Source organism: Sordaria macrospora, chromosome 5 (genome assembly GCF_033870435.1).
Source record: "Sordaria macrospora chromosome 5, complete sequence".
Lineage (NCBI taxonomy): Eukaryota > Fungi > Ascomycota > Sordariomycetes > Sordariales > Sordariaceae > Sordaria > Sordaria macrospora.
In genome coordinates, this window is record NC_089375.1 from 2,726,886 (window position 1) to 2,737,536 (window position 10,651).

Here is a 10,651-nt window from a genome sequence, read left to right on the forward strand (position 1 = left end):
CGTTGGTCTGAAAGGAATTTTCCAGGCTCGGTCTTGCATGTTGCTAATACCATCCTTTCCAGGAGCTCCGAAGCCAGATTCTTTGGGATCCCCATGAGACCTCCCCAATGCTGGATGTTGTAAAGATCGGCACTGTCTGATAGTTTGTTCCTCACTGTCTGGGTTGACAAGGCCAAACAGAATACCCCCCAAGTTGACAGCTTATAATCGGGGACAATGCTGTCTCCGTCGTCCGAGATGCCCAACACAGCAAAGACATAGTCCCTGGAATCTGTCGCCTGGTATTGGTCGCCACACATCATATCCAGCCAAATGTCGAGGGTAACCTCCGAACGGAATGCTGAATGTCTTGACTCCCTAAAAACGATGAGTGGAACTACCGGCGAGTACCATTTCAAGAGGTCGTCGGGCCAGTCCGGAAACTCCCCGTAGGTCAGAGGGTCTCGATCCTCCCTCATTGATCCATCTTTAGCAACCCCCAAACCCCGTTCAAATATTTCTTTGGTTATCAATGCCCCGCTACACAAGACAACGTAATTCCTCGCCAACACGAACTCCTGCAAAATCCACACCATTTCCCAGTAGGTCGCCTCGCTATAAAGCTCCTTGATCCTCTCCCATTCCTCGTCAGTCAGTTTTCCATGACTTAGATACCTTTGCAGACCCCTAAGATCCATGCTAAGCACGTCTATCGCTCTATCATTGCATTTGATCCCCATGCCCAACTAAATGATTACCATCTCTGCGCCTTCGTATATCTTTCTCATCAACTGAACTTGGTGACCCTTTTCCTCATCATTAAGCTGATTGATGCACAGGGCATCCACCCTGAGATAGAGGGGCGATCCACCGTAAAGTCGGCGGTGATTGTGGAGGATGCTTTGGAAGGCATCATACAAATTCTGGCGGATGCGGATAGGGTAGTTGTCAAGAAATATCGTCGGGGTGTCTGAGGGGTTTGAAAGAGGAAGACCCCATTCGTAAGAAAGGGCTTTGTACGTCTGGAAGGGCGTTTCTCCGACTACAGATAACTTGACTTCCTGCAGGGTAGCTGAGATGACTGGGGTGTCATGAGTGGAAGAGGGGCCTGGGTGCTCGAGGAGCAAGAGGCGTATGTGCCCGTTGGACTGGAGAGGCTGGTAGGGATAATTGCCAGTGGGATCCTCCGACGCTTTGCAAGAAGTTGGTGGCAACTCCCTGTCTTCTTGAGGGGAGAAAGACTGCTCACTCTGGGGCCCGAAGTCTGACGTGCTGTTGGAGGACATTGCGGACGAGTTGATAACTTGAGGCTGTGGCTGACACTTGCCTGGTGTTCCAGCCTGAGCGGCGACCGTAACTTGGCTATGTGGACATCAAGGGATGAAGATAGAATCAAAAGAGGGGAGAGTTGGTCTTAAGTGTTGTGATATTTCGACATTGACACAATTGAAGTTGACCGAAAGGTTGTCAATCCAACCGTTGACACAGCCTCAGCCACCACCGGCATTATTCCAGACTTGCTCGCGAATCAGAAGCAAATAATGAATCTCCGACAAAGTTCGTTGAAGCGATAAAGCTGCCACCAAAGCAGAGTTATGCCCAATGTCAGACCCAACAATTCATTCCTGCACCATTTAAACAATCACGCAACCAAGGACAACTCATCAACACAGCAAAACTGACTGACCCCATATCTTCGATCATAGCCTGTCTGTGGCATCATTGGTGGTCCAGACGGAGACAAGCGCGATGCTGCCTTCTTCAGCCCCAGCTCTAGAGACTGATCACAACACAGAAATTATGGACTCGAGAACAGTCGCCGTCGATTTTGACCTCAATCACTGTCGAAGCCCAAAGCATAACCCTCCATCAACGGCTCCTGTTGCCCATCCCGAACACCGGTCGGAATATCATGTAGAGCTCCCTTCTTTACAATAGCCCGGACCTTTACAAGAGCCTTCTAGCATGTCCACTGATGAAGATCTGAAAACCACCGTATACCCTTACCAGCCTCTCCAGCCTCCACAGCATGGCAAGCACATCCGCTTGCTCTTCCTCGACTCTCACTCACCTACATGTTCCCTCCTTCGAGGTGACGGCCAGTACGTTATCTCCCCCAGATTACAAAACGTTCAGTTGGACTTGGACAATGCTAGCCCTCAAGCATACCGAGCTCTTTCATACGAATGTGGACCGGCCCCGGACACGAATACGGAGCTCCCGACAATAAACATCGATGGACATACAGTCCACATTTGTCAGAATCTCTATGATGCCCTCAAGGCTGTCATCCATGCTGATTTTAATATGAGCGGTAATACAACGATGCCGCTCTGGGTGGATGCCTTGTGCATCAACCAAATCGACGACAATGAGAAGGGTCATCAAGTGGGGTTAATGAGAGACATCTTCGCGTCTGCAAAGATGGTCTTGGTGTGGTTGGGATGCCTGGGGACTGGCGGAGGAGGCGATACGGATGATCAACGAACGGGGCATGGAGTTTAAAGAAGTGCCAGAAGGGACTCTGAGAAAATTGCGTGAAGGCGTCTATAAATTGAGACACCCCCGGGGGAGGGTTCATCATACCCTGAAGCAACTCGCCACTGAGGTGGCTGTGGGAAATGAAAACAAAGAATACAGGAAGAGTCTCGAAGCTACCATGGAGAAGTTGGAAACGGTCAACAAGGGTGTGGGATGGAACTTCAAGAGTGAATGGTTCACGACCGGTTTCATATATAAGCTGCCAGGCATACATTTCAGTGGGATTGGGAACTCTGAAAAGATGTCATTTGGGCTCATGCTGCTTTGTTGGGCATCGTATTGGCGTCGGGTGTGGATTATCCAGGAGTTTGTACTGGCGAAAGACTACGTGATTTTGTGCGGCAATGGTGCGATAACGAAGGAGAGGTTTGAAAACGCGTTGGAGATGTGGATGGCCAACAGTATACAGGCATCATCTCAGCAAGATGTGCTTCTTATACGTCTGCTTGAGTGGCAGAGGTCTCAGACTATCAACAGTTCAGCAGCTCAAGTGATCACTTTGAGGAAACTGAAGATGACAAGAAAAAAGACACCACTCGCTAGGTGGATGAAACTGTGCCTGTTGAACGGGTTTAAGGCAACAGATCCAAGAGATTATGTTTATACAATGTTGGGAATAGCGAACGACTGCACTGGGAAGATCACGCCGGATTATACCAAGTCGGTAATAGATGTATACCTTCAGGCTGTTGCTATAGTCCGCCGTTCCAGCCTACTAACGACATACGACAGCACTCATGTATTTTACGCAAAGATGATGGGGCTGTCTCACAAAATAGGATTGGCGAATACCGGGTTGCTGAGGGTTGGGCAGGGTTGGTTCCGGTACAAATGGGTAGTGCACGAGCACCTTTTAATTTGGATACAGGCGCTCGGGTACCCGTGGTTGTGAGCCAGGTTGGTTGTCTTGTCGTGACACCCACTGACTTTCTGCCCAAGAGGAGGTTGAAGCAAGAAACCGAGGGACAACCAAGAACCGATGCTCAGACTGTAAGGAAGACCAAGTTGAACTAGTCCTTGTATTAGAAGAGCCAAGACAGAAAGAATGAGTTTATCGTTCGGAGTTTCGAGAAAGTGTCGCAGAGATTGTGGTAGATTTTAAGAAATACCACGAAGGCGCGGATCATGTTGGGGACAAAGTGAGACAGATGAATTTACCTAGAGGTATGTATTACAACTTGACATATACCGACTAACGTTGGAAACATAAAAGACAAGGTAGCGTAGGATCTTTGATGCACGTAGACAGACTTTCCTTGGATGAATCTCGATACATGCCGTGAAATACCTCTGTATATCCTCTTAATCGAACTTCGACTTCTCCATTCATTTCCCAACTTTGAAGTTGCTCTAATCGAAGTGTTATTTCTTCATGGATATACGGTTACCGTGGCGTCTAGCGTGTTTAACACGGTATATAATAGTATCCAGCTGGTAAACTGTAACAACGCCTAGGGAATGCCGAATAGACGTTGGGCTAGACTAAAGAATAATGAGAGGCACCGAAAGACCAGTCCAAACAGAGACAAAAGTCTGGGGAAAAAGAGGCGGGTAATAAGATCACAGCCTGAAGAGCACGCTTGACGCTATCAACGTTATGGCCATATTACCGTTGCTTGCTGTCCATAACAAAGTTTGTAGCTTGTAGGTTCTCAAAACAACAGTGAAAAGACGTAGTTGTGACAATACTGCAAATCGCTTGAACGTAGGTAAGTATCCACGGATCTATTCAATAGTTGGGATTGAACCACATCGATCCACTCGGTGTCACTTCAGTGCCTAAGATTTTCTTATTAATAAATGAGATGACAGCCCTCGTACCAGAAAATCACGCAGTCATACAGACCTCTGTGTAAAGGAGTTACTGCCACTGAAGGTGACGTCGAGCAGAACGTGCAATTTCAGAACAAGGCTCCTCTCACCGTAGACTTTATCATGCTGGGAGCCTATTATCAAGTCACAATTCGCCCAAGCCCACTCATCCATATGTCAACAGCATGATAACCATCAGCCACACAAGCAAATGTGCATATTTGACTTCATGTTGCTGATGTTGATTGGCTCAATTTCCGGTCCCTATCGAGGTGAGTGGTTGGAGTTTGGGGGCTGTACACGCGGGGTTGCCTTTAGGCATCAAGGGTTGTGAAAGCGAACCAGGCTGAAGACACTTGAAGTCAGATTGTCAACGACACATACAGTCGTGGATAGAGGTATCTTCTTGTTTTCCACATCATTTCATTTTTGGTCAAATTCTCGAACCGGATAGGAGACCGACAGACGGGCAGTTCCAGCACCACGAAAGGAGGATAGCCGGACAGAAAAGGCGCTTTGTTTCATAATCCCATTACTTAGCTCAGTAGTGTCAATGTCGTTTTTCAAAGCGGTTGGTGCACCTTCGAACACTCTTTCGTCTGTTCTCAGATTTACTGATTGTGATAAGCAGGCTGTGGGAGAGGACGAGGAGTTCGAGGACTTATTCTGGCCCTCGGAAGATGATGTTGGCGGGCCAGTTGCTGAGGATCCAAGTTGCTCGGGTGCTGAGGCTGGAGGATATCCGTATCAACCTCTTCTCGCCGAGAATCACATCCGCCTCCTTCTCATTGAGTCTCTCGATATATCCGTGCCATCTTCGACTCAAGACTCTCAGCCTGTTTGTGCCACACTGCACCATATCGAGTTCGATCCAGAAAGCTTGAGTACTCAGCCGTACAGAGCTCTGTCTTACGAATGGGGTGCCCCTCCGGAGAAGGACGAAGATAGCCCATTGAAGGGGCAGGTCCATTGGTAGTGAGGGCCCGGGTGGTGGAATAGTCACCAGGAGAGTTCTTTCGATAGGCAAGGTGGTTCTTGATTAGAAAAAAGTCGACTTTGGGGGCGCTCCCAAAACCGAGGTTCAAATACGTCTCGTACGATCCACTCAGTGCAAATTCCCAATGGCCAAATGGCAGCTTTAGTTTGGTTGGACATCAGACCACGGAAGGTTGTCTCAAGACACCTTAAATCCACTCAATTTGGCCATATCCTGATTCTTCAGTAAGCCTTAGAACTAGACTACCGTGATCCTAGTCAGCTTCTGGTCAGACCTCAAGACCATCAATCCATCTTCTTCCCGGGGATGAAAGCCAAGTTTTTCTTGAATCTCTCTCTCCATCAAAACAAAATGTCCGATTCGGCAGTGATGAAGAAGCTGCCCAGTGCGCCTATCGTAGAGCGGAGCGAGTATCAAAAACATGATGTCCGAGGCGCATTCATCCTGGATCATGATTTGGTCCGAGTTGATTGGAACGAAATGGAGATTTTGGTGGTGTTCGTCAAGGCGAGTGTCCTCCTGGTGGTGGTCCAGACGTAACGAAAGCTCAAATTCACGCCATCGACATCGCGGTTTCCGAAGAACCTGAAAGCAGGAAACACCAAAACAGGAACTCTCAGATGGCCAGAAAGTCGTCGTCGTCGAGCGTAGAGCAACAATATAACTGTTGTCTTCTCCTGGCTCTTCCGACAATTTATGTCTGATTTTGGCTTGGATGAGTAGACCGTCCAGAACCAGATGTCCTGCGGACACGCGCCTTCCTGTGTTAGTGTTTGGTCCCTCCGGCTGGACTTTCACTAGGACCAGCCTTACAAGATTCTGGAAAACGGCGCTGGGGAGTTTTGGGTAAACTGGTGCATCCACGAAAGCCCAGGACCATGAGGGTGCCCGGTACTTGGAAGACAGCTTGGGCACCGGGTCCATGACTCTCCAGTCAATGCCCTCCAGGATCCGACTCCGCCAGAGCCCGGCCAGAAAAGCATCTCCAGTGATTTGGCACCCGCACGATAGGACCTACATGCTTGCAGACAATCTTGTTCCCTCGAAGCATATGGCCGGCTCGAAGGTTGGATATAAGGTAGACTGTGCGGGATTGACTTTCGTGTTCATGCCTGTTCAGCAGCTCGCTATTTATCTAGTATCGAGCGTGGTGGTCAGTTGAATAACATAGGTTTGCAACTCGTATGGGGAGTAAAGGTGATCAATAGTTGTCTTCAAATGTATGGTATCGAACTCCGTATATAAAACGAGTGAGACTCCGCTGCCTAATCGCCTCATCAATAAATAGCCTGACAATTTTCCCATTAACAATAAACGCCGCCCAATGCAAGAAAAATGATAAACGCATAGATAGCGTAAAGCATGAGAGACCGCACAAACCATGGCACACGAAAGCCCAACAGAACACCACACAATTACTCCAGCTTGGCCAGGATGGCCTTCTCTCTCTCGGCCTTGCGCTTCTCGAACTGCTTGACGGTGTGTTTCCTCTCGTTCTCCTCCCTCCTCTTGATGGCCGCAAGCTCCTCGCGCTTGATCTCGGCCGCCTTCTTGACCACCTTGGGCAAGTGTCTGTGGCGGGAGATACGCTTGATCTCGGGCATGTGCGAATACCTCTCGACCAAGGTCTTGTTGTACTCGAGCGCCTGTCTCTGCTTGGTCGCCTTGACACCGCTGCGCTCGGAGGCATTCGCACGCCACAAGCGGATGTTACCCTGCATGTCACGTTAGCTGTGCTGATCAACGAGAAAATAAACCAGAGAAGACCTACGTCGTCACTGCCGCTGAGAAGGTACTTGGAATCCATAGTCCAGGTCGTCCGGAACACCCTCTGCATACGCTTGGTGTGGTAAACGTCGCGAGACATGCCCTGGTCGCGACGCCACACCCTGATTGTGCGATCGTACGAACCAGACACGAGCTCCTCACCGGTGGGGGAGAACTCGACATCCATAACCGCCGCAACGTGACCCTTCTGAATGTTTTGGGCCTTGGTGAAGTTCCTGGCGTCGAAAAGGTAGATGTTGTGATCTTCCGAGGCAACGGCCATGTTCATGGCCTCCATGGGGTTGAAGACAATGCGGTTGGCGGCGAACTTGAGAACGGTCTTGATGACGGGCATGTTGGTGCGCAAATCGAAGAGAATAACGGAGCGATCGGTGCCGACGGAACCAACGATAGAGGTCTCAACCTGGTTGAAGCAAACGTCGGTGATGGTGTCGGTGTGATTCGGCCACTGTATTGTCTGAGGAGCCGTGCTGTGCTCCAGATCCCAAACGCGAATGCAGCCGGCACCCGAGGAGGCGACGAAGGAGTTGGCGGTGCGGTGGAACGAGAGGGCCGTGTATGGTCCGCCTTCTTGCCATGTCGCAAGTGGGGTAGGAGTGTCGGACTTGGTATAAGGGTCCCAAAGCTTGATGCCGTCGGTGGCGCATGTGAGGAGCTTCTTGTCGTTGGTGAAGGTCATTCCCTTGACGATGTTGTTGTGGGCGGCGACCTTCCATGCTTCGTCCCGTGTTGTGAGATCCCAGACCTTGACGATACCGTCGCCAGCACCGGAAGCGATGGTAGATAGCGAGTTCTTGTCCTTGGCCATGCTGTAGACACCCTGAACGTGGCCATTTCCTAGCTGGCCGAGGAACGGCTTGGCGAAGACTCTCTCCAACTTGACGGCATTGAGGGCTCTCTTGTACTCGCGAGCGCGCTCGAAGGGATGGAGTTCGGGCGCAAGGTTGCGAGGTGCGCGGGTGACGTCGTTACCGGGGGCCTGTTGGGCCGAGATGTTTCGGCTGAGGGCTTTGATCTGTTGAAGAAATGTCAGTGGTGAGCCTGGAAATAGGTATGCGACTCTTGATCGGTGTCGCGTATGGTAGGCCTGAGTACCTTCATGGTGACGGTGTTTCTCTGTTGATGATGTCGAAGGGGTCGTAGATGGAAGGCTATCGAGGCCGAAGAGTATCGAGTGTAAAGATGTTGATGTGTTGTATAAAAACGGTAGGGTTGAAGTTTGTCGGTTCACCGAGGAAGTCGCAAAGCCCAGGTGCTGTGATACGGTCTCGACCTTGGGATGGATTGATGGATGGATGGATGCCGGGAGTGTCTGTCGCCAATTGGGGAGCACCAGTCGAGACGGGCAGTTTGACAGCTCCCGTCCCCTTCCTCTGGAGAAATTTTGGCGGGGTCTAGCGGCAAGACTCTTCACCGCCTTCTTGGCGCTTTCCTAAAGACTTAGTCTCAGAGTGTTAGAGCTTCACTGTCTGATGATGGACAGGGCCTGAGCTGCCGAGAGCTGGGCTTGCCTGCCGCCAGATGGCAGGGATGTGTAGGTGGGTGTCTCCAGCTAATTACGTCGCGCCTGGCAACCTAGCGGTACGTACAGTGGTTCTCGTTAGTGGCATGCCGCCTGCACTTCCACTTGGGTAACAGCTGCTGTGGTGAGGTTCGTCACGACAACGGGGAACAACCTGAGCTCCAACTTCAACACCCAAACAACCTCCAACCACCAACCCTCTCCGACGACGCTCTGCGACCACCGGTACGCCGAATATACCACCACGACCTCGAATAATCATCACCAAATTCGATATTTAAACTTTCCATTTATACCACTCCCGATTTCCACTTGGCGATCGAGACCAACAGCACACGACACAATGGCCCAGGGCGAAGCATCAGAGAGAGTGCGCGAGGCGCAGAAGGTGGTTTCGACCGATCCTCGCCAGGCCGAGCAGATTTACAAGGACATCATCTCCAAGCCGCCATCAGTTACCTCTGACGCCGCCGTTCGGGAATACGAGACAGCTTTGGTCAACCTGGGAGAGCTCTATCGCGACGAGAAGTAAGAGTGGCGGGTTGTATGTCGTGGTCATCGAGGAGGGGCGTGGTCACTAACCTCCCATCACTCTTTACAGGAACACACAAGGCCTCGTAGACCTCGTAACTCAGAGCCGCACAGTTCTCTCTTCGTTCGCAAAGGCAAAGACGGCAAAGCTCGGTACGACCCCGCCATTAGCTTGGCTCTACTATACAAGCTCATGAGGATACTAACACTTACTCACACAGTCCGTCAGCTCCTCGACCTCTTCGAACCCATTCCCGACTCCCTTGATGTCCAGATTTCCGTCACCAAGTCGTGTATAGAATGGGCCACATCAGAGCGCCGCTCCTTCCTCCGCCAGAACCTCGAAACCCGCCTCGTCGCCCTGTACATGGCCAAGCAGTCCTACTACGATGCCCTGACCCTCATCAACGGCCTCCTCCGTGAGCTCAAGCGCATGGACGACAAGCTCGTCCTCGTCGAAGTCCAGCTACTCGAGTCGCGGGTATACCACGCCCTTGGCAACATCGCCAAGGCCCGCGCCGCCCTCACCAGCGCGCGCACGAGCGCGGCCTCCGTCTACACTCCTCCTCTGCTCCAGGCCAACCTGGACATGCAGTCGGGCATGCTGCACGCCGAGGACAAGGACTTCCAGACGGCCTTCAGTTACTTCATTGAGGCGTTGGACGGCTACCACACGCAGGACGAGCCACAGCGGGCCCAGGCTGCGCTGCAGTACATGCTTCTCTGCAAGATCATGCTCAACCTCGCCGACGACGTCAACCAGCTCATGACCTCCAAGCAGGCCGTCAAGTACGCCGGCAAGTCGCTCGAGGCCATGAAGGCCATCGCCCGCGCCCACAGCAACCGATCCCTCGAGGAGTACGAGCGCGCCCTGGCCGCCTACCGGTACGAGCTCGGCAGCGATACCTTCATCCGCAACCATCTGCGACGCCTGTACGATGCCATGTTGGAGCAGAACCTGATCAAGGTCATTGAGCCCTTCAGCCGCGTGGAGATTGATCACATTGCCAAGATGGTCGGTTTGGATACCCAGCAGGTGGAAAGGAAGCTCTCGCAGATGATCCTGGATAAGGTGATCATCGGTGTGCTGGACCAGGGTGCCGGCTGCCTCATCATCTACGATGAGACGCACCGGGATGATTCGTACGATGCGGCGCTGAAGACCATCGAGAAGCTCAGCAATGTGGTTGATGTTCTTTATACGAACCAGGCCTCTCAACTTGAGTAATCAACTCTGAAAGACAGAAGAAACGGGTATGAATGGGGGGACGGTTTAGGGTTTTAGCAACTTGGGGTTTGTCTAACATTACGCTTAGACATGATATTAGTTGGGCGTATTGAAATGAGCACGATAAACCGCATCAATATTTGAGTTTTGAGTCTTTGGCAGTAGTGTTGCAAAATGTGATATTGTATGTATGTCCAAATTTCTGAGTCTAGAAAACGAACCAATGTTTATACAAAGAACCATTATAACAACA

The 10,651-nt window shown here is 51.1% G+C and overlaps 4 protein-coding genes across 4 annotated transcripts; 2 read left to right on the forward strand and 2 right to left on the reverse strand.

The window, feature by feature from the left end:
* Window positions 1-725: 725 nt before the first annotated feature.
* On the reverse strand, window positions 726-1,265 carry SMAC4_02338 (uncharacterized protein; the record flags this gene model as incomplete). Its single annotated transcript, XM_003350619.1, has 1 exon — window positions 726-1,265. The coding sequence occupies one exon, from the start codon at window positions 1,263-1,265 to the stop codon at window positions 726-728; it is 540 nt and encodes a 179-aa protein (XP_003350667.1).
* A 679-nt stretch (window positions 1,266-1,944) lies between these two features.
* On the forward strand, window positions 1,945-2,484 carry SMAC4_13844 (uncharacterized protein; the record flags this gene model as incomplete). Its single annotated transcript, XM_066091650.1, has 1 exon — window positions 1,945-2,484. The coding sequence occupies one exon, from the start codon at window positions 1,945-1,947 to the stop codon at window positions 2,482-2,484; it is 540 nt and encodes a 179-aa protein (XP_065947228.1).
* A 3,622-nt stretch (window positions 2,485-6,106) lies between these two features.
* Window positions 6,107-8,434, reverse strand: SMAC4_02339 (uncharacterized protein). The gene is made up of 3 exons (XM_003350620.2): window positions 8,213-8,434; window positions 7,101-8,132; window positions 6,107-7,044 (listed from the first exon to the last, which is right to left on the reverse strand). Exons 1-3 carry the CDS (start codon window positions 8,216-8,218, stop codon window positions 6,745-6,747), a joined length of 1,338 nt encoding a protein of 445 aa, XP_003350668.1. The 5' UTR covers window positions 8,219-8,434; the 3' UTR covers window positions 6,107-6,744.
* A 359-nt stretch (window positions 8,435-8,793) lies between these two features.
* SMAC4_02340 (uncharacterized protein) lies at window positions 8,794-10,550 on the forward strand. Its single transcript, XM_003350621.2, has 3 exons — window positions 8,794-9,167; window positions 9,241-9,323; window positions 9,392-10,550. The coding sequence occupies exons 1-3, from the start codon at window positions 8,983-8,985 to the stop codon at window positions 10,396-10,398; spliced, it is 1,275 nt and encodes a 424-aa protein (XP_003350669.1). The 5' UTR covers window positions 8,794-8,982; the 3' UTR covers window positions 10,399-10,550.
* The last annotated feature ends 101 nt before the right edge of the window (window positions 10,551-10,651 follow it).